Source organism: Chrysoperla carnea, chromosome 1 (assembly GCF_905475395.1).
Source record: "Chrysoperla carnea chromosome 1, inChrCarn1.1, whole genome shotgun sequence".
Classification (NCBI taxonomy): Eukaryota; Metazoa; Arthropoda; class Insecta; order Neuroptera; family Chrysopidae; genus Chrysoperla; species Chrysoperla carnea.
Genome location: NC_058337.1, coordinates 53,846,649 through 53,871,323, shown reverse-complemented (window position 1 = coordinate 53,871,323; position 24,675 = coordinate 53,846,649). Strand labels below are relative to the sequence as shown.

At 28.5% G+C, this 24,675-nt stretch overlaps 2 protein-coding genes and 1 non-coding gene across 3 annotated transcripts in view; 2 read left to right on the top strand and 1 right to left on the bottom strand.

Moving 5' to 3' along the window:
- The window catches only part of LOC123305972 (muscle-specific protein 20-like), a 67,042-nt gene that overhangs the window by 34,635 nt on the left and 7,732 nt on the right, over positions 1 to 24,675 (bottom strand). The gene's annotated exons all lie outside the window — the stretch shown is intronic.
- Positions 2,078 to 7,315, top strand: LOC123305971 (protein takeout-like). The gene is made up of 5 exons (XM_044887815.1): positions 2,078 to 2,313; positions 3,222 to 3,477; positions 3,909 to 4,042; positions 4,917 to 5,066; positions 6,724 to 7,315. Exons 1-5 carry the CDS (start codon positions 2,244 to 2,246, stop codon positions 6,912 to 6,914), a joined length of 801 nt encoding a protein of 266 aa, XP_044743750.1. The 5' UTR covers positions 2,078 to 2,243; the 3' UTR covers positions 6,915 to 7,315.
- On the top strand, positions 4,809 to 4,881 carry Trnak-uuu. Its single transcript has one exon. It is a non-coding gene; the product is annotated as a tRNA-Lys (tRNA).

The following is a 24,675-nucleotide window of genomic DNA, read 5'->3' as shown; positions in this document are numbered from 1 at the left end:
TTTCAAAAAACAATATCTAATTTGTTTTTATACCATGTATATATGAAATATACATAGTATATTAAGTTTCGTCCCAAGTTTGTAACGCTTAAAAATATTGATGCTACGAAAAAAATTTTGGTATAGGTGTTCATAGAATCACCTAATTAATCCATTTTTGGTTGTCTGTCCGTCCGTCCGTCTGTGGACACAATAACTCAAAAACGAAAAAAGATATCGAGCTGAAATTTTTACAGCGTACTCAGGACATAAAAAGTGAGGTCAAGTTCGTAAATGAGCATCATAGGTCAATTGGGTCTTGGGTCCGTAGGACCCATCTTGTAAACCGTTAGAGATAGAACAAAAGTTTAAAAGTAAAAAATGTTCCTTATAAAAAACTAAAAAACTTTTGTATATCTATAGGAATATACAAAATAGGAATATAGGAATATCAGTTGTGTGTGTGTCTATTTAAAAGTGAATATCTTTTGTTATTTACGTGACGTCAAAAAAACAAACGATTGCGCATCAACACTGTCTATACATGGTATTTAACTCAGTCAATTGTTTGTTTTCACTTGTTACTATTAATTTATTTACAAATTTACTATATTTTTTTGAGATTTTAAGCACATTCCACTTTAAATCACTACTTATTTATAAATTAAAATGTTTAGAATGTAAAGTTAGATAAGACAAGTGAAAACCATGTATAGACAGTGTTGATTACTCTGTCACATTACACATGCATTCATGTCACACATAATATAACTTATATACCCATATAATACATACTATACAATTTGCGTATAATTTGCGCTCTCACGGGTAAACAAACAGTGATGTTTACTAAAAAATGTTTCAAACAAAAGTTGTTTATTTTGTTATAAGGAACATTTTTAACATTATGCTTTTGATCTTCTTCATCTCTAACGGTTTAAAAGATGGGTCCTACGGGTTAATGATCCAATTGTCCTATGTTTCTCATTTACGAACTTGACCTCACTTTTTACGTTCTCAGTATGCTTTAAAGACGGATAGACAGACAGACAGACGGACAGATATCCGAAAATGGTCTAATTAGGTGATTTTATGAACACCAATAACAAAATTTTTTCGCACCATTAATATTTGTTAGCGTTACAAACTTGGGACTAAACTTAATATAATATGTATATTTCAAATATACTTACATGGTATAAAAATTATTAACATCATATTTTATTTTAAAAGCACACAATTACTGACATGTAGGCCTAATAAAGAACCTTCCTTCGTTTTCGAAATCGGTAAATTAAAAAATAAAAAATATAAATTAATTAATTGTATAACATTGAAATTTTTTTAAAGAGATGTTGTATTTTTAATTTATCTCTAATAAATAATACATTTATATTGCTATCTTTTTTCAGTTAATTAATATGTAATTAATTTTTATATTATATTATCACCCCTCCTTTTTAAATTAACAGCATAATAATCCTGTACAATGGATCAGTTTTTTTTTTTTTTTTACCTCTGTATATAGATAGCAATGCACAGTGAAACCAAATTACCAAAATGTGGAAAACTTGGATTTAGCAATGTTTCAAAGCAAAATTTTACAGTAAGCTATTTTAGGATTTTAAGGTCTCGCAATTAACAGCATGCTTTTGAGTAGGATAAGTATTTGTCACTCTATCTATTTTTAGAATTTATCCATTTAGGGAAGCTATTTCTGATTAAGAGAGCGATGGTTAGAAAAGTTTAATAATTGATTAATTCTGAATAAATTAACTCTGTTCTTTTCACTTACTGCATGTCGAAAATTAAGACGATCTCAATTTCAAGATCGATTCAGATAAAAAAAATGTCCCTGGAAAATATTCGAAAATTCTAAACACTTCTAGAAAAGGAAGCAATTCCTGTTTACACGGTTGTTGAGCAACTTTAGCAAAAGATGAAGAAATCCTAGCTTATCCTATACTAATGGTATGGACTTTGGGTATACAGATGGAAGTTATGTGGAGCCTCTACTAAATATTGTTGTTGTTTTTGTTTTAGGATATAGGATATGAATTTTGTTATTTCTTGTTATATTTAATCAACTAAGTTTACTTTAATTTTGTTATTTATTTAATTGAAGTGCTTTAAGTAACATATACAAGTATTGTGTTGGTTACTTAACAATACCTCCGTTATAGTTTAAGTCATAACATCTAACTACAACAATCAAAGGATTTTAATTGTTGTGAGAGAATATAATTAAAATATACAAAATCATCATGAAATATTTAGTGTTTTTAATTAGTTTAGTGCTACCAACATTAATTTTAGCTCAAGATGAAGATGGCTGTAAGTACCCAAAATCTGATTTTTTATTTTAGACCAGAATTTTGCTCCCCAAAAATACATTGTAACACGTCCGTTTTATTACAGCAGCAAGAGACCAAGAACCATCCATATAATTGTTTTTTATACTTTACGTTTTTACTTTTACAACCTAAACTTATGGGTGAATAAAAGTTAGGAATTAAAAGTCTGTGTAGTTGTAGCGATAATTGTCACAACATTATTTTGGAGTAGTTGAGAAACAAGAACCTGAGAAAACCTTCCAAAAACATAATCTACAAGTGACCGTGAAATGTCAGCTTAATCAAATTCAATTACAAGCTGACAAATACTAGGAATAAATATTACCCAATTTACTTGACTTTGACTTTACTATTCAGTATGATATTTGAATGAAAGAAGCTTTACTAGAACAGTTCAACAACGCCATCGCCTAGGGAAATCGAGAATTACCTAATATTTACGTAATTTTGATTAAAACTAAAATATTTACTTCTGAAAGTATCAAAATACTTATTTATTCTGAAATTTACCTGTGAAGTTGTAGCTCATACTTTTTAAATGATACCACGCATGGTTTTTAAAAAACCGGCAAACACATTTTATTTTAATATTATGAAGGCTGATATCTATAATTATTAAAAAATTAATGTTATTACAGTTTTGAAATTAAAAACATTTTTATTGAGCTTTATTGTTATTCGATCTTCTTAGAATTTGGCTCATTAATTTTAATAAGGCCCACCCTTATTGCTTACTTATACCCCATTTTATTACTGAGTAATGCACAGTCAGAATAAAAATGATATCATATTCAGAAAACAAAAGTTGGATTTACAAAACTCTGTAAAAATAAAAATGGCTGTTGATTGGATAATTATGAATTACGATTTTTGTTTTTTTTGTCATAGGTTTTGATTGGCTTCCAAAATGTACAATGTATGGTAATCCAGATTTTTCAAAATGCTCAACCGATTCTATAGACCATTTAATGGGCGCATTGTTTGATGGCAAATTAAAACAATTCGGCGTTGAGGATTTAAAACATTTAACGATACCTAAAATTGCTTTTAATGAAGGCAATCCAAAAAGTCCAGTAGTATTAAATGCTGAATTAACAAATGCTGTTATTACTGATATGGAATCGATAAAAATTTTGAAAAATGAGTAAGTTTTAAAAGTCTTTCTCAAATCATAAAAACATAAAATTAATAATGCAAAATTGTTAAAATAAATTTTTTAAATAGTCTATCGAACTATAGCCATAACTATTCACCATCTGCGTGGTCAATTTTTTATTTAATTCTTTTATTGTAAGAAACTACGTTCAGTTTTTTTTAAATAGGCAACTTGTAAAACAGTGATGTTCACAGATTTGTATGACTTGAATCATCCAACTTAAAAAAAATTGATTTGTTAATGTTGGTGTCCTTAAAATTTCACCATATATTTGAGAGTTATAGAATTAATTTCAAAACGTAATAATCAAAATAAAAAGAATTTATAATTCTTTAATTATATTTAAAATTCTCAACATATTTTAATAAAATTAATTTTTCAATGGGAGATTTTTATATTTGTTATGTCTTCATTTCTAGTGTCCATAATGAAACATTACAATTCGATACCGATATTTTAATACCAAAAATGCGAATTGATGGTAATTACAAGGCCACTGGACGAATTTTAATTGTACAATTGAATGGTGGAGGTGACAGTTGGTTCGAAATTGGTAAGAATTAAGATAATGATATAAATCACTAAGCATTCAATATGGTTCGTTTTGTTTATTGATAACAAGCAAGATGGTATTACAGCATGCCGTAACGAATTTACATCTATACTGTGTAAATACGTTACTTCATATTATGATGATATCTCCAAATTGGTAAATAACAAACGCAGCCAAACGGAAACGAGATTCAGTGTGTAACCATATATCGCATCGAAAAGAATAAAGTTATGATATTAAAATTTTACAGAATTGATAGGTACCTATGATAGAAAATTAATAAAAATCCTATTTCGCAAATTTGGAGATATTGTCTTTAATGACTAATAACTTCAATAAAAAACAAAAAGTACTATTTCGAAATTAAAGCGTATAACAAATGCATTCACAGGTCATTTAGATGAATACTGAGATGAACCCGATTCATATTTGCATTTTATTATTTTTGAAAATATTTTAAACACTGTAGTATTCACTAATTTCTTAAATAATTTTTCTACACAGAATTCTGCAAGTGTGTAGATCTATAAAACTAGAGTTGATTTATCGAGGCCAAGTTTTTGAACTTTAAAGTGTGTTTTCGAGCCTACTAGTACAATTTAATTGATAAATCAACTCAAGTACAGGGTTTTATTCTAAAAGTCTAACTGCAAAAACTATTTTAATAAAAAATTATTTATAAAATGATAAAAAATTCATTAAAATACTTTTATGGTAAGAACGTTGTTTACATACTATACATAAAAAATTGATACATTAACAACAAGCCCGGGTAGCTCAGTCGGTAGAGCATTGGACTTTTAATCCAAGGGTCCAGGGTTCAAGTCCCTGCTCGGGCGATGAATTTTTTAAATATACTTTTTTTATTTTATAGGTAATATTAAATGTCATTTAAAATGTGATGCTGGATTAAAGACCAAAAAAGGCGTAGACTATTATGACGTAAAAGACTGTAGTATAGAATATACTTTTGATAAATTGAAATTTTATTTAAATAATTTGTTTAATGGCCGTAAAGATGTTGGTAAGTATTGGAACTTAATTAAATTGAAATATTTTTGATACAGCAACATAATTTCTTATAAAAAACTTCCGGAAAATCTGTACAGAGAATTTCCTTGAAAGAAAATTAGACGAAGTAATTTAACATTTTACCACGAAAATTTCTAAAGAAAGGGTGGATAGTGAGGCGGTTTTTTGCATTAGGTTCTAGAAGGAAATTTATAAGCTTTGTGACCATAGCAAATTATGGGGAGATAATTTTCCTCGTTTGTACATTAAAAATACATGTTTTGTACATATTTTGTGTATATAACATATATTGTGTAAATAATGATTAGATAATAATTTTTTATAATGAAATATCTTTACGTTTCATGATCATTACAAGCTTTTCATTAGATAAAAAAAGGTTTTGAATTTGTTTCAAAAAAGTTCTGCTTTTGAAATCAGGATGCCCGGGCTCCCAGGTAGTCCGAGGAATTTTTAAATATCGGATTTGTGTTCAGCGACCCTTGAGTAATGATTTTGTCCATTTGGTACATATGACGGAATAATAATTTTTTTCTCAATTGCCTAAAATAGTGTATCGCAAAAAATGCATTTTCAATGCATGCACAAACGTGGAAAACTATCTTCCCATAAGTTGCAATGTTCACAAAGTTTATAAATACCTTCTAGAACCTAATGCAAAAAACTGCGTCAAGATCCATCTTACTTTAACAATTTTTGACGTTTTTTGTGTTAAATTTCCTCGTCTAACTCCTAAGCATACTTAATTATAAATTATAATTTATAAGGCATGATTCACTTGTTACACATGACAACTTTAAGCCCCATTAAAGATTTTTTGTACATATATCCGATGTCTATATTACCGTGACGATTTGACACATTCCATTTCGTGTGACCTTGCTTTGTAATGAATACATCTTTTAAAATTTAATTTGTAATGGTCGAATACTGCTTTTAATTTATATACTGGGTGTTTAAAAAGCAAATCAACATTACATTGTAATCAATTTTTACGAATTCTTACACTTGTGTCTATTCGTCCACTATTAATCCGGATCAATATATTAAACTGAGCTTATTAAAATAGACCATTGTTTATTTCCACATGTTTGTCTATTTGTCTTTTAAATTCAAGAACTGATAAATAAATAACCTGGTAGATAATTTTGTTTTTAAACAAGTCTGATATTATTACTTTTTGTTTTTGTTTACTTTTAATCATGTATACGATATTTATTTACATCATGGTCTCTCGATTATAATTGATGATTTTTAATATGATACATACAGCGTAAACTAAATATTGACAAATACCTTGTCTGGTAATTTTACTTAAAGAGAATTAAAAAATTATATCTATATACTTATATATACCAATGTTTTATTTGCAAACAATAGAAAGAAACGAAAAAATTACATAGAAGTTGGGACTCGAACCCGGGCCCTCTAAATATCCAGTCTAGGACGTAACCAACTCCGTCAGTCCTGCTTTATGTGAGTGACTTCTGCTTACGTTATCGTACTATCATACAAAGTCATACAAATTACATATTTTTATTATGAAACTAAACTTTTTAGATTTATTTCTAATGTTTGTGTGTACTTTATAAGTCAAAGTCTCTCTCATATAAACTATATTTAATGTTATACATAAATTTTTTTTCCAGAGGAACAAACCAATAAGTATTTGAATGAAAATAGTCGTGAAGTTGCTGAGATAATCAAACCGGTAATTCGTGAGACAATTGAAAAAGTTTTAACACATTATTTACGATTATGTATGAATAAAATACCATCCAAATGTTTTGTTGTGGATTTAAAAAGTGTGGATTATTATAAATCAATTAAAAAACAATAATTTCAACTGTATGCTTGTTTGTTGATGCAAAGGCGTATCTTAGAAAATCGAATCTTGACTGATTCTCAACTTACTCAAGAATCGTAATAGTTTTAAGTGATATATTTAGATCCGGCCACATTTATGGCAAACATTCGTTGTGAAAAAAAAATCACGCAAACGTTTGTCAAATTTGTGATCGGGTTGTTTGGTTTGGTGTCTTTATATATAAAAAATATTGATTGTTCGTCAAACTCCGAACAATTCGGTCACATACTGAATATGCATAATATTATAAAATGTGATATTTGCCGCATGTGTGGCCCGGTTCTTATATACTTTTTAAAAATGTTATGTTTGTCTTAATATTTTTGAAAAGTTCTGTATACATGATTTGTACTTAGATGAATAATAAATATTATATGTAACTAGATTTTTTAATGAATTAAATGCAATTTTTTTTAAGAATAAATTTGTTTTACTTTAAAATTCAATTGTACTACAAAAAAGGAATTTTCAGAAAATTGAAATGGGATTTTTATGCTTTGTTACACTTTGATCGAAATGAAAATTATTTTGCAGGCCTTACATTTTTAGATTTTTATACATATAAAAAACTTGTGGGTTTCTTCTAGTAGACAAGAAATTCTTCATTGTTCTTTTTCTCGGATCTCTTGTAATAATAAGAGCTCAATTTATTAGTATCTTATAACAACTAAATGTCTAAAAAGTCTGAACATTCTAAAAATCGCCAGTAAGCGATTTTGTCTTAAAAAAACAGGGCATTAAGGAACGAAGGCGTTCACGGGTTTTATTGCAGTAATCATTCAATGAGTTATTAAAGAAGAAAAAACCGCGCAGTGTTATTAAATAAGAGGGCAAAAATTGAAGATTGGGGTGAAAAAGCACTCCTATTGGCTTATTTCAAATATCTCGTAAACTAACCAAAATTTCCAGAAATTATAAGTGATACTTTTTGTAGAGAATTAAATTTTACATCAGGATTGGCATTTTTTTAAAATTAAACGGTATATTACACATCTAGGGAGCAATAGTAAAGAATCGGCTTCTCCTATGAGGTCTGAGACATTCTTTACTTGCTACCGTGGTGCGTATACTATTTTTCTCCCCGACGGAGGCAGAAAGCAGCAACTTTCGTTTTGCACAGCGGTACAAAAGTTGACACTTTCTGCACAGAAAAGAGAAAAAAAAATTTCATACCTAAACAGTCGAAACAAACAGGAAAAAAATAAACAAACAAACAGAATAATAATTTCGATATTTTGTTTTTTTCTTCTGTATTTTTTTTTTTTTTTTTTTTTGGCCTGAGATTGGTATAGACATTGCTTCCGACAAAAGAAAGTAGATTAAATTTTCTTTTAAATAAAGAAACTAAGATTTCAACCTGGCTGGCAACCAATTATTTATTTCAACCTGGCTTTTTTATTGCTTTTCATCCCTCGTTCGCATTTTATTGTAAAAATTAGTGTTTTAATGAACGAAAAAAAGGTAATTTACGTTTATTATTCAGGAATCTATGACAACTACAACAATTTGTTAAAAATTGACCGAGTTATAGCCATTTCAACCTGGCTTTTTTCGCATTTCATACCTCGTTCGCATTATATTGTTTTAAATTTTTCATAATTAAATAAAAAACCGCGAACGCCTTTAGTTCTTTTCTATATGATATAATCGATAGTTTACATTGAATTATGCGAAACATTACATACGATATCATGGAAAAACTAGTAAAAACGGATATTTCTATTAGACTTTACACATAATTTTTTCTCAATTACAATGTTGTAGTAGGAGCAGCGGAGAGAAGGCAGAAGAAGAACAACGCAGTAAAAATGTAATAGGTGTAACGCATAAAATCGTTGGAATAATTATGATTTAAAAGAAATCATGACATGTAGAAAAATAAAGAATTAAACATGTAAATTTTTCATGATAAACAATAAATACTCTAGTCGCAGTTGGCTGAGATTTTGTAGACACGACGAGATTGCTAGAAGATAGATTTAGATCCATTTCAATTTTTTTTGAACCGTAGAATTGATATTTGATAGTTTCAGACTCAAAGTTTAACTAGACGTTTTTTTGCTTGTCAATATTGAGTTGTTCAAACCTTAGATGACACCACCCAGGCAGCAGTCAGACGAAATACTAAACGAAATGAAAAATTCAGAAAAGGAATTTTTTAAGGTTATTACAATTTTGGAATTATCGAACTTAACGAGTTATTTCTCTATTTATGTACCTTGGTCTTTAAGGATGTTTTTGCAACCCTCAAAGGGTGAGACTGACCGAGCGGACGAGTTTCAAAACATCAAAAATATCGATTTTCAAGGCAGGCAATAATTACAAGTCCGCTAAAGTCTGGAGAAATACATAATTCGAAAGCTCGATAATCCGAAAAGTATAGCAATCTTACAAAATTTCTTATTTTTCATTTGTTTGGTAGATGCTTGGTAGTGAAATCTGACCTAATGATTTATATAGAATTAAAAAGCAAAAAGTGGTAGTTTTTTTTTTGGTGCGATTCTCGTAAACGGTTTAATTTAAGAAAAATTTTTCTAAGGACTTTTGACTTAGCTATTAGAGATATACTAATTTTAGAGTCAACCGAATGAAAGGTATCCTGCGACGTCTGAAACCATCAAAAATCGATTCTACGGGTAAAAAAACATACGAAATATTCTAAATAAGGAGTAAGTCCCTTAATGTCTAAAAGCCCCTGCTAATAACAACTGTAGTACAAAGTAATTATTTATATAGTTTACATAGTTTTTAATTATTCATAGTTTTTATGCATCCTCTAAGTGGATTAATAATTACTAACATTTATAAAAAATATGTTAATTAACTATAATTAATTAAAAATTTTCCGCAATGCATCATGTATAATCATTTTTCACTTTATTACGTGTTTTGGCTGGTATAGACTGCCGTGCTGGTTTTTCCGGGTTCTTTATAATTCTTATCTATATAATGTTAATGATTTTTTTAAATTTTCGTCAATATTAAAATAATTCTAGATTTTACTTCTTTAATCCAACCAGTTTTGATTAAAATTAATTAATAGTTTAAAAAACACGCTTTTGTAACTGGTTGAAACTAAATAAAAATAATTTCTGTTCTGAATAATTAGTTTAAAAAAAATAAAAATTAAAAAATAGAGTGATTAAGAATAAAATCATTTTATTTATATAAGAAACGTAGGGTGCTAGATTTCCAGATATTAGAAAAAGTAAAGTTATTACAAAATATTCTAAAAAGCATACCAACCTTTTTTAAGATAAAATAATTTTTTTTAATCACTCTAGTATTTTTTTCGAATTAATAAAAATTATATTCTACTTTTTAGTCCAGCTAGTTATTTAAAACTATATTTTAAATTTCAAACTGAAAATCTCTCACTTGCATCACCACGATTTTTCTATTTACCAATTTTCCTAATTCTGAAGAGCCTGATCAGGATAATCGGACAGAGGTTCTTGATACTTGTGAGAAGTTTCAATTGAATCCGATGCTATGAAGCAAGTGAAAATCGTGTTCAAAAGTTCCGCTACAAATATGGTTAGGTTGGGTTAGGTTAGGTTACATTGGCTGTCCACGATGGACACTCCTAGGCTATACAGCCCATTGTGATATCATATATGTGTTTTACCACCTTTCTGCTGATAATTTCATTTATCAGCTCCTCAATTTCAGAAGTTGAGTCCTTCATGCATATACCATGCACTACACCAGCCCATCACAACTATTAATTAAATTAATTTTGTAATGGCGGCGGGAATCGAACCCGCTACTCTAAGCATAACGCGGACGGAATCGGTTACGCCTTCACCAACTGAGCTAATAGGGCGACATACCAAGCTAATAAAAGCGTGTTAATTATTCTATCCATATTGGTACCTCGGCAATGAAAATTAAACGTAAAATATGTGCACCGTTAAGACTTATGTTTTTCTTATGTTTATTCGTAATGAATACGAAATTAACTCTTTTAGTCAGCGATACAAATTTAGTGTAGACATTTTCGATCTTGTAATATCGATTTGTGGTTATGGCCATTGCTGAAAGTCTGGAAGTTTTTTATTGTATATTTAATTATTGAGTATATTAAATTTTTTGTCCTGCCACCTTTTCAGCGGCATAAAGGGGTACTGCAATCAGCTGAACATGTTGAAAAATTAGGATACGTTTCAGGATCTTGTATAAAATGTCCATCCTTAAATTGGCTTGTCATTACCATTGCATTAACTGACCAGAAAAACTCATTCTGCCGCTAATTCAATGCGTATATAGCCTCAGTAAAAGTCAATATAGGCTATATAGGCCTATATAGTCTCAGTAATAAGTGAATTAGAATTGTTCTGTAAGACCCTAAAATGCAAATTTTGAATGTTTGGTAGAATCTTTTATTCCCTGGAAATATGGCATGACAAAAAATACATATACCTTCGTAAAAAAAGAAGCTTTAAAAGTTAAAGCAATGGTTACAACTTCAAATTGATACGAACGCTATTACAAGATCCAAAATGTTTGCACTGGCTAAATAACGCTAGCAGACCTAAAGAAGTTAATTTCACTGGTCGACTTAATATATGTACGAAATGTCGAAGTCAGTAACTCAAATTATTAATGGACAAAAATAAGTTTTTTTAAACAATAATAAGAGGATTTCCGTATTCGTCATAGTTGAAGAAAATCCAAAAATTCGACCAGGTGTCGAACGATGAATCATTCGTTCGTGATTGATAAAATTATTATATTAATATTATAGTACTTATGCTATGATAAATAAAACTCTGCTTAAAGTAATGGCTGTTAATACTGACTTAATGTGTACGGGGATTAATTTATCATAGAAAAAAATAATTTTATCGTATTAAAATAAATTCGAAGAGCCACTCATGGTTTCTCATTTCCGAAAAATGCTTGGAAAAACAACTTATGACGTGGGGACTGCCATGGCATTGCCCCAATTTGCCCGAAATAAGTGCAATATCAACAAAATCTAATTCATTTCCGAGCTGAAAAAAACTCAAGATAAGACATAAAAGGCCCAACAAAAATGATTTAACGTTTCGTTGGTGGTTCTTAATGATTTATAATAATTATTGATTTTTTCCTCAATCAAAATTGAATTTTAATTTCTTGTGATTATGGTTATGAAAAAAATTTTAAATAACCTTGGTCCCATCTGTCATAATGAGAAAAAATTTTGAAATACAAGAATTTGCAATTTTTTATATGAAATTTGAACTATTGCTATTATATTAGCAAATATTGAACAATCAATAAAATTAAATTATTTTTTAATCTAAAGTGTTCTATAGACATTCAATATTTCGGTCTCCATTCAAGCCTAAATGAGTTCATTACTAATATACTATGTGAATTGTTGCAGAAGGTTACATTCTATATTTCCTTGGGATAACCTAAATTCCACCCCTACTGGCTCAGTTGGTTAAAGGGTTGATTTAATCAATTCCGTATGCGGTATGCCTAGAAAGAAAGGTTTTAAAACAACATATAAGATATCATAATGAAACAAAAACTTTAGACTTCATAAAAGCAGAGGACGAGCCACCAATATTATACTTTTTTTGTTTGAATTTCCTACCAGATTAAGAATTTATTAGCTTGCCCTTTTTAAATTACAGCATATTGAAGAAAATAAATAGCCGTGCTTTTCCGGGTTATGCTAAAACCCTTAGAGTACCTGTCAATATAAACAAAAAAATGAATGTGTCGGAAATTCGCTCCGTACGGAGACTGGTGTGTATTGTTCTCCCTCCCGCGGGATTTTTCGATACACATTTTTAATTTTGTATTGACATGACTTTAAGATTTTAGCTACCTGATACTTGCAAATTACAACATATCCCGGAAAAACACAAAAGTTTGTTTTCCGGAATATGCTGTAATTTAGAAAGGGCAGACATTTGAATTCTTAATTTGGAAGGTAACACCAACAAAAAATGTACTAGTTATAAATTTCTAATGGGGGGGGGGAGGTGTAGGATTTAATATTTTTGGCTCGTGGTCTATATAGAAGATTTCATTTTAATTTTAAAATTAAAAGGGTTGGGTGCTCTAAAGTCTAGAGGTTCCTTAGAAAGTTAGAAATTCTCATTTCTAAGGAATATCTAAACAATTTTTGAATAATTATTTAAATAAAGACATAAGGACTCTTTAAATAATATAAGCTACTGAGAATCGAATACAAGTAATGAATTTATAATAGCAGAAATGGAGTAGTATAGAAATTTGTAAGAATTTTGTCCCGGGAGAAACCCTTGAATGTCTTGGGGTGCTTTATACAATTATTATTTCTTAATTTTTTTCAAACTAATTTAACGATTAAAATAATTTTTTAATTCAAAATTAATAATATTTGATATTAAATATAATATAAATATCATCGCACAATTATACAGAGTGCGTCAAAACAAAAGTTACATTTTTATTCAGAGAGAAATTAAATAGAAATAAATATAAAGTACGTCTCTAGAATTTTTATTAATAAATAAATGTGCAAGTTATTTCAAAATAAAGCTATTTTGTAATATAATTTTTTAGTTAAAAAGTTTTGTGAAACGACGGTCTCATTGCATCAACATGGTCGAAATGTAACCGTTACATCTTGAATTGAGAACATTATTTGATTTTGGCAAATTTAACACAAATAAAACAATGGACATTGATTTCTTGGGTATTAGTTGCAAAAATGTTTGCCCATTGAAGTAATAAACTGGCAATTTTGATAATACCATTTCAAATTGGTACATTTCTCTATATGTCTCCAAATCTCCACGACCCACGATAATGGAATTTATTTCAATTAAATAAGAGAGGTAAAAAGCTACAAATTCTGGTATGTTTCGTTCTGGGCCAACCTAGTATACATATTGCTCAATATGCGTTATTAGGGGCCATTCATTAATTACGTAAGTATGATTTTGACGGTTTTTAAACACCCCCCCCTTCTCCCACGTAAGCGTACACAACATTTCTCGAACCCTCTTCCTTTCCCTGGCATAAGCACATGAATAGATTTTTAAAATACCCCCAACTTCCCAAATGCTTTCGTAGTTAATGAATGACCCCTTATAAATAATTTTTTCCCTCTTTCCATAGTTCATTTTGCCGAATATTTAAGGAGAGGTCTGGAAAAATTGTATATCTCTTAAAATCTTATTTTTAGTTTTTAAAAATATTTTTAGTTTTTAAAAATAAAGTTATTGATGCATCAATTATTACGTCATCAATAAAATATCCGATTACGCAAGTAAGCGAAATGAAATTTTTAGGTATAATTCTGGATGAAGGTATGAAATGGAATCGACATGTTGATACAGTGTGTAAAAAGTTAGGCACGGCTTATTTTTATATCAAAAAATTAAAACAAACTCATAACACTGAAGCTTTATTGGCTGTGTATTATGCGTTTGTATATGCTGCTATGCAGTATTATGTAATATTATGGGGACAATGTTCAGAATGTACACGAATATTTATACTACAAAAAAGAATTATTCGGCTCATGTTTAATCTTGAATATCGAGAATCATGTGTTAATCATTTTAAGCGGAATAATTTGCTAACATTTTATGGCATTTACTACTACGAGCTATTAATATTTATCAGAAAAAATTATCAAAACTTACAACTTAGAAATGAAATACATGATTATAACACTCGTCATAATAATGATTTGCATATTGCAAACTATAGATTGCAAAAGTTCAAAAACTCTCCGGAAATTATTGGAAGTGAATTGTACAATAATCTTCCCAGAGAGTTAAAAAACATAGAGAGCATGCCAAAATTTAAACGTGAGCTGAAGAAGCATATTGTAACGTCGTGCCCATATAGTTTAATTTAATTTATTTAATTTTCATGTTGACTATACCTATGTATATACGTTTGTATCTTATGGTGAAAATAAATAATAATAATAATAATAAAACTGAAATTTTTGAAGACTTTTTGATCTAGTCTCGAAAACTTTCCGTCCGCCCTTTTCACATTGGTTCTTACACGTAATCTATGTAAATCCGATTCAGAGGTACATGCAATTTGCTATACAATCGGTTTTTTACCAAAATACTTTTGAATTTATGCAATTTTTTAAACCAAGAAATTCTGGTTCTCTTATATTGTCATTCAATGGTTTGTATTTGTCAATTTTCATGACTTTTCAGCGTAGTTTTGATTTCCGATATTCAATCGACCACACTTTCTAACCAATATGGTTTTGTTCTTCACACTTATGTAAGAACATTTTGCGCTGGATGCCGTAAAAAATCATTTTGTATTAAAAATTTCCTACTATAATATTTTTGGTGTGTTATTCTGTACTTTTATCTTTGATCTTCAATAAATTAATAATTTATTTCAAATAAAACTAGTGTTAATTTTTTTTTTTTTTTGTTATTTGAATATTATATGGAATATGTATATGTTTTGTAATATAATACTCATTAATATTACAATTTTACATCTCTTTGTACAGAATCAAACAAGCCCAAGCCCCAGCTAGAGTCCAGCTAACCTAGCTAACTAGTCATTCAATTTACCTTGACTGAATAAAAATTGAATAAAAAAAAAACAAATTCACAATAAAATGAATACTATACATTGTGTGTGGTTGATTTTATTCAGAAATACATATTTTTACCTCTTATTAATTTCTCAGCATAGTGAAGTTATTGTAATCGGTCCGAAAATTCATATAGAAATTTTCAGCATATCTTTACGTTTCATGGTCAGAAAAATGTGCTAACTTTACTTTTAGATTGCTGTATGTGTATAGGCATGTTGTTCGTGTTTTTCTCGGATTTGCACCAATCTTTGGATAATAACATCAAAATGTGCTGAAAACGAATCACGGGGCGCGTTGAAACTGGAAATTATTATACTTGAAAGGACCCCGGAAGATTAGATAGGAAAATAGCTTTCTGTGAGACTTTTTCAAACTCACCCCAAAATGTATTTTAGATTATTCTGATCAAAAACTCACACTGGCAATCAAATCTACACATATTTTATAGTTTTAGTACCAATATATGACTAAGAGAATGGCTTTTTGTGAAACTTTTTCAAATTTTGGGGCAACCGATTTTCTTAGTAATATACTAAAATATAAAATAGTCGTAGCTTTGATCAATCGTAGCTCGAAAGCTACTCATTTAAAATTTTTGTAGATGTGGGTGCTTCTAATTTGAATAATCCAAAGAACATTTAAGGATGGATTAAAAAATTTTGATAGTAAGTAATGTTGTAGAAACTCACTTACAATAAGTTATCCCCTGATCAATTTTCCCTTAAATTTATTATTTACAGATGTTTACGATAATTGATTTTATTTATTATAACGTAAAAAAATATTTTTCTCCATGCAGGGTATAGAACGCGATTACTTAATTTCTAAGTTATAAATCTGTGTTACAATAGAATAATGTTTTAGAAAATTAAGAAAACTTATTTACATAATCTGGGAAGTTGAAAGCGCAGGAACCATAAGGGTCAAGCTCGAACATGAACGGCTTGTTTCTATTTTTATTGTTGAATACCTTAGAATAATGGATAAAAGGAAGGTTATCCTTTAAAAATTTTAAAACGGTAAGGTTTTTTAATATTTTTCGAAATATTTCCCTGAGCATAAATTTAATTTCTTCTTAAATTTTTTAACAGTTTTTAAAAGTACTGAATTGATAACTTTTAAAGGACCAATTGATGCTAAAAATTTATTTAGCTAATTAAAAGCTCCTTTTGTAATTTGTACTGTCATTACTGTCATCATCAAGGTATTTTGAAAACTATAAATAATCGTAGATAAATCTAGGTAACTTATCTGTGTTTAAATTACAGTAATTAAGTATATAATGTGAATAATTTTTAATTGTACTGTCTGGAGCATATTTTCATTACCCGATACACACAAAAAAAATTTAATTTAAAAAAATAAAATAAATAACAAATGATGTCAAGGTTGTCTGAAATAACTTTTTCATTAGCATGGAAAATTTCCATCAAAAAGTTCTTTGAACGTTTTATATCCTTATAAAAAGTTAGAGGAAAAGTTCATACTTCGGTGGTAATTTTCGATGATTTTTTTCCTGTAACTTTAATAGGGAATAATCCTGATGTCTAATTGGCCATATTATCCATAAAAATGTAAAAATTTGAAAGTGAAATTAAAATTGATAAAAAAACGAAGAATGCAATCCAAAATTGCATTCAAAAGTTGCCCATCTCCTTTTAGCAAAACAAAGTTGTACATGTAATCTCTATGGCGATAGCCACGTATGACGTCATTAGTGTGTATCTTCTTCTTTGTTTAATTAGGAATTTTAAACGTTCATAGCTTGCATAGGTACTAGTAAAAATTTCTTCATCTGAAGTGATTAAAAGTGAAACTGTATTTCGTTAATAGTAAAGAAACATTTTGGAGGAACCCTATGTACCTATTTGTTATAGCACATCGCCGGTTTTGGGTGTCAGAGCATAATGAAACACATATCTTCTGGTATTTTAAAGCTTTTCTTAGGATTTAAGATGTTTTTGGTTTTTAAAGATAGTTTATAAAGAAAAAAGCTGAAAACTGTCGATTGTCATTGAATTTTCGGATGGACAATATTACCTAAATATAACTATGGATATACAGGCTGTCCCTAAAAGATACAATTCTTTATCAAATATATAGTAGGTACAATTGATTTAGTTTAATTTAGTCGATTAACTCAATAATTTGTACCTATCTGGGTGGTTTTGTTCTATGAAAGAATGTCAACATATCTAATATTAGCAGAATAGCATTTCGCGTTTAGAGTTAAGTTTCAAAAAACAATTTCAAAATTTTAACTTTAGAACCTTTTATTAATATATCTTTATAAATTATATCTCATGTGTTATTCTGATATATCAGCTACATTGCTGTACAGTTTCATTAAAAACCATTCGCTAGTTTAAGCGTGAAAGCGTAACAAACAAACAAATAAACAAACATGCTTATTTTCGCATTTATAATATATAGAGATATTAAAAATTACAATTTCAATTAAATTGCATTTATGGTTTAAACTGACTATATCTATACCAGCGAATAATTCACATATTATTCTTTGAATTTTGTGTTAAAAAAAATAAAATATAAATAAGAGAAAAAAAACTATTATGAATAATAATTATTCCATCGCGATCAATCGTATATGTAAATATTATTAACAAAAAAAAATAAATAATTAATAAATAAAAAAACAATATTTTATATGATTTAATTTAAAATTACAACAACAAAAACGTCACATAATAATAATGACCACTTGTTGTATGGCGATATTTATATTTATTTGTGGCGGGAATTAACTATTTAATACCTTTTTCCTCTTATCTCACTTCATAATGTGTTTTAACACATTTGCATAAATGTCATTTAATTATTATTTATTTTAAATCTTTTAATAAATTTTCTTTTAATTTGTTAACTATTTAGAATTAAAATTTAAAATAATTTTAATTAATTTAGAATTATAAAAATTTAATTAATTTTTAAACAAAAACATCATGTCAAATATTTTTAAAAAATTCTGTTTAATTTTTTTAATACAATTGTTTAATTTTGGTTATGGAGCAAATCCATTTTTAAAAGAAAAACGTAAGTGAAGAATTTTTCAATATTTATTAATACTTTTTAAAGTTTTTGATAAAGTATATCCAATTTTTTTCCCGGTTGCACACAAAGCTTTTTTTCCAAAGCAATATTATAATGCATTATATAAATTATTCAAATCCGATTTATAATTAAACTCCCAGTGATGAAAGATTTGCTCACGCGTTCTGCACGTGCGTTAAATATTCTTTAACTTCGTAAATCTTTACATAATTTTATTTAAATTAATTTTTAATGCTCTTGCTAATTAAAAGTAATTTGATTGCGTGATTATTAAATGATGTCTGAGAGTGAAAATATGAAAGAAGAGTTAGTTAAATACTTAATCTAAATAATTAAATTAAATTTAACTATTATTTTAACATATTTTTTGCGTACACCTTTACTATCGTGATAAGAGAAATTCTCAAAATATTTAAAGGGCTTGAAAAAATTATGTTTTTAAGAACTGAAGATAGGTTGAAAAATACACAATTTCGATCGAATAGATTAAATTATATGAAAATAGAAAACGTTGTAACCACATATACCATTTGAAAAAATAAAAGTTATTTATACTTTAAATTTAGCATAAGCAAAATGCTCATAACGCGAGTGCAAATTGGTTAATGTAATACGGCTTTGTTAGTTATCGTTTTAATTTTGAAAATTACTCGTTTAATATTATTTATATTGAAATTTTTATAACCGCCACAGTTACGGAAACATTTGTCTACGATTTATTCGACGAAGTATTCATGTAAATATCAAGATAGATATTTATACGATCAATATTTTAAAATATAAAATTTGATTTCTTGCCGAAAAACTTTCTATTTTAGAATTTTGAATCTTAATGTAGGTACACGTAAATATTAACGCAAGAGAAAAAATTAATAGGATTAGTAGTATAAATGTTATTTTCTGTAACTTTGCTTGTTATAGAAATTTAATTTAATTTATATTTAAAAAAAAAAAGAAAGAAATTTTTAAAATTAAAATATGCTTTTTTTTCAATGAGTAAAATTTGAGATCTCCGGTGTGTGGTAATTAAGTAATTTCAAGTTGTTGTTGTTGGTTTATTATAATTTTAATTTCTTAAAATCTAAAAATGATTCAATCGTAAACAATTTTCCATAATGGACGACAAATTTCGAAAATTAATCAATTTCACCGAAATTATTTTTAAAAATAAAATAAAAAATTTGGATTAACGAAAAGAACGATTAATTAAGTGAGCACGGGTTCAAATTAATCAATAGAAAAATTTAACCAAAATACCCGACTTAGCTGAATAAATATATTTGTGGATAATTCGACTGCAAATTATAAATATTTTATTAATATATTATTAATACTTATTAATATTTTTTAATATTTTCTGATTTAGCATCATTTATAAAAACATGTCAGTTTGCTGATCCAGAATTTGTGAAATGTAATACAGAACAAGTACAAGGATTATTTGGTAAATTAAATGAAGGCCTACCAGAAATTGGGATTCAACCATTGGATCCATTAAAAATAACCAAAATCGATATTGTTAGCGGGGATGGACCAGTTAGCATACAACTCTCATTAAATGATGTTGTGATCAAAGGATTCCATGATGCAATTGTAGAACATAACAGGTTTGTTGCTTTTATTATTTACAAGCAGGTACGCGCCCACTTTGCTGGGCAAGTTTTAAAAAAATTACCGTGTTATAGCCCCACTTTCCATAGCCTCACTTATGCTCCCTTTTGTTCACAATTTTATGGATTTTAATTTTTGGTGCGGAAATCTAATTTTTTTGAAAATAAAATTTGGCCCATGAAATTCGCTGATAATGTAACTCTCTACAGGTGAAACTTATTTTTAAAATCGGCTAATTATTCAATCGGTTATTTCAAAATTACGAATATAAACTTCGATGCAAATCACTCCCAAAATAACTTTCTACACCTTTTTAACTCCGTTAGGCGATGAGTTTCAATAAAAGACGAACACATCTTCCATTAATTCTGTTAAAGAATATTTATGCAAAATTTGAAGTAGATTGGACCTAGGAATCACGTTGTCTCATACAAACTTAGACACTGTTTTTCACCCCTTTAGGGGTAGAATTTCTGCAACCCTTTCTTACCGGATGCCTACTTCATACAAAGAACACACCCTCCAAGTTTAAGGTCTCTACGATCAGGACAAAGCATTTTATATGTACCTATAGAAGATTTGCGGTTCACCTTGTAAATTACAAGTCTGATACATTTAAATGTCAGCGAAGATAAAACGTTCACCCCGGACATAATATATATCCTGCTATAACTTTTTGAGTATGTTGGCAGTACTTAAATAAAGTACATTAAAAAGAGGCAAATATTAATTTTTATTCTCGTGGTAAAATCATTAGTTTTAGTACAAAACTCAGCACGAATAAAATATAAAAGAAAGGTTCGAGAAACTTTCTTGTCATTATAGCTCCGTTAATTTTCGTGCGAATGGCATGAAACCATATTGTCATTTTCATGGTCTTTTTCGTACTTTAAAAACTCTGAATTTTAATCGCCAATAACTCGGAAAGTATTGACTTTCCGAATAAATCCTTTAATGACACTTTATTTTTCACCCCCTAGAGATGGTTTCCACCCCCTGCGCAAAATCACCACTAGGCACGGTATAGCTTTTAATCTAGAGGGTGAACAAAGTTTAATCCTAAATTTTAATCAAAATGAGTGCAATAGCTCAAAATTTAGAGATTTCGTTTTTTTCTCTTCGTTTATTGGAGTATAAGTCACTTTACTGAATTGCACTTTTAGGCACACTCACGTTGGATACTTCACTTGGAGTATCCAACGTAAGTGTGCCAAGAAGATACAAAGAGTGACCAACACTGTCAATGTAATATTTTTCATGGTGATTAAAAAAGTTTCTTCGATTAAAGACGGTTCTTTACACATTTTTCATGGCGTAAAATCATTATTTTACTGGCGTGAAACTTTATAATTTTTCTTCTCTTAAACATTCGTTGGTGGGAAAAAAATGTTTATCACGAAAAGCGGTTTTCCAGATAAGAATGGTTAAAGTTACAATTGAATTTCAAGCACTGCGATTATATTTTTCGATTTGAAATTTTGAAATGTTATAGGTATTCATATTCTATCTGCCCTGGTTACTTTTATTTTTCGAAAATCCTTTTCACAATTTTCATTGTTCACACTTAGGTACTTTTTCGTATTCCACTATACCTGGATGTGAACAATGAAAATTAGGAAAATTAACAGAATTATCGAAAAATAAAAGTAACTCGGGCAGGTAAAATATGATTACCTATAAAATATACAAACAAATCGATAGAGTAATGTTTATAATCGCAGTGCTTGAAATTTAAATGTTACTTTAACATGAAAAATGTGTGTAGAACCGTTCTTTTGAAACGTTTACCAAGCTAGTTAAATTTTGACTTCACATACCTCAATTTCATAGAAGGTTAACATGTCAGATATTATGTTAAACATCATATGCGACTATACTGTACCTAATGACTTTCGAACTATTTTATTGCTTAGCCCAGAGATTCGGAAGACATTTAAAGGGAAAATTTTACACTTTTCTACACGCTAATTTTCCTAACCGGAAGGATTCAAAATTCATCAACATTATCGAACTAATGTTGATTAGACCTTGACTCGATATTTAACAGTTTCGTGCCTTAAATTTTAGTTCATAAACGCTAAGACACGCTAAAGATGATTAAATTTAGGTACCTACTCAAAAAATAAATAAAAAGTCTGTTAAAAAATTAGCTGTATAAATGCAGTTAATTATTTGCAGTTTCCTTGATAAAAAAAACTTTTATGTTAATTAATACGGATACAATATTTGAAATAGCTTAACACCACATAAAGAAATAAAACAATTTGCAAAAAAAATATCTGTATACAGAAGTTAAGTATTCTTTGCATTCTTTGCATGCATTGGTTCCAATATCCTTATGGGCACGTGTAGCTTTAGAGTTTTTATTCTTTCGTTATATAGTTTTTTATGTTGATTTAATTTTTTTACTTTTTAAATGTATTTTGTATTTTAAAGTTTAAAGATATTTAAACAAGTTTACTATAGGTATAAAGCTAACGTACATTTTTGGACTTATTTGCAATAAATAAAAAATTTGTATGAAAATAGTCTTTCGATACCCTATTAGCACTGAGTGAAAGTGTTATTGGAAAAACTTTGCTCTTTAAGTTTCTTTCAGCTGATAATTGATGAATATTAACCAAATTTCTGTCTAATAAGATAGTAATTGACTCTATCATAAGAGACAAACAAAAATTTGTAAACCCTGACTGAAAAAGGATATGCATACGAAGTTAATTTTGAGCCTTTTTTGTTTGTTTTTTGTTTTGTTTATAACAATTGAATGATCAAAGACAAAAGGTCGCAACTTAATCTTAAACGACGTATTTTGCTTTTAATTTTGGCTCTTAACTTGTTTTTGTCTGACGCACCGTTTCCTTAAATGTCGAAAAAACTCAAAATAAGGAAAATTGTCGCTAAAAATCATAACTTTTAACAATGAAGCCCACGGTTTACGATTTTTTTTACCATCGTATTAAGCGCATTTTTATATCATGAATATACGAAATATATCATAGTATATTAAGTGTAGTCCCAAGTTTGTAACGCTTAAAAATATTGATGCTACGAACAAAATTTTGGTATAGGTGTTCATAAAATTACTTCATAAGTCCATTTCCGGTTGTCTGTCTGTCTGTTAACATGATAACTCAAAAAAGAAAAGAGAAATTAAGACATTTTTATAGCGTGTTCAGGACATAAGAAGTGAGGTCGAGTTCGTAAATGAGCAACACAGGTCAATTGGGTCTTGGCACCGTTAAACCCATCTTGTAATCCGTTAGTGATATAACAAAAGTTTAAATATAAAAAATGTTTCTTATAAAATAAAAAAAACTTTTGTTTAAAATATTTTTTTGTAAACATCACTGTTTACCCACGAGGGCGCAAATTAGATGCAAATTTTATAGTAGGTATGTATTATATGGGAATATCAGTTGTGAATGTGTGGCTATCTAAAAGTGGATATCTTTCTTTGCTTACGTCACGTCAAAAAAAGCGATTGCATCATCAATACTGTCTATACATGGTATTTCAACAATTAACTCAGTTAATTGTTTGTTTTCACTTGTTTTATATACAAATAGTCAATAAACTGGCCACTTTAAGTTCCTGCCTTAAAAAAAAGTTTACTCGTCTCGGCTAACTGTGTTTTCTATTAAATTTACGTCTTGCGTTCATTTTCGAACACTCTTTATAATGAAAAGGTATAGGTGTTAATAAATATTTATGTTCATGGATCTTAATTCGGTTCTGCACGCAACGAATGACATAAATGCATACCTTATAGCTAATATATTGATATTATGAATGCATTGAAAAATAACGGTATGGGTATCAAAAAATCTTTGGTTACTGGTCAGTGATCTTTTTAATTAGTTTTAAATTTACTTATTATGTAAAAAAAAGGACCTTGACATTTTTTTTTACTTTCATAATACAAATGTTTATGAAATCTTTTACAAAACATAATTTTTCTTTTAAAATTGTGTCTTAATTAAAATATTTTATAAAAGTAGATATAGTGTTGAAATCTTTTAATTTATAATTACTTTTATTTTAAATGTAAATTATTAAGTTTAACTTTGTTGAAGAAGAGCCCAGCATAAAATCGAGAGACCCTCAGTCTATAATCCTGAGTGAAATTTCCATTGTTTTTTATCTACCTTTTTAAGGAATGATAAAAGGAAAAGAGTTTTGTCTGGCTTATATGTAAAAGAGAGTTATTAATACTAAAATTCTTAAGTTCAGGGAAAAAAATATTTTAATAAAAAAATACTTTTTAAGGGGCAAGCTTTTATTGTACCAAAAAGTAGAAAATAAATTTTTCTATAAGTCAATCATACCCGAATATTTGTAAAAGCTTGAAGCGGTTAATTTAAAATATCAAAAATGAATCGGAACGCCTCATCTACTCCACATGCCTAATTACTTTTCGATTCATCCTTGATATTAAGCGCCACAAGCTTTTACGAATAGTCGGGTATGAGTGACTTA

Coding starts and splice junctions, on each gene's coding strand:
- LOC123305971 (XM_044887815.1), top strand. CDS start 2,244: ATGAAATATTTAGTGTTTTTAATTAGTTTAGTGCTACCAACATTAATT. Junction 3,478..3,908: donor ATAAAAATTTTGAAAAATGA/GTAAGTTTTAAA, acceptor CTTCATTTCTAG/TGTCCATAATGAAACATTAC. Junction 4,043..4,916: donor TGACAGTTGGTTCGAAATTG/GTAAGAATTAAG, acceptor TTTATTTTATAG/GTAATATTAAATGTCATTTA.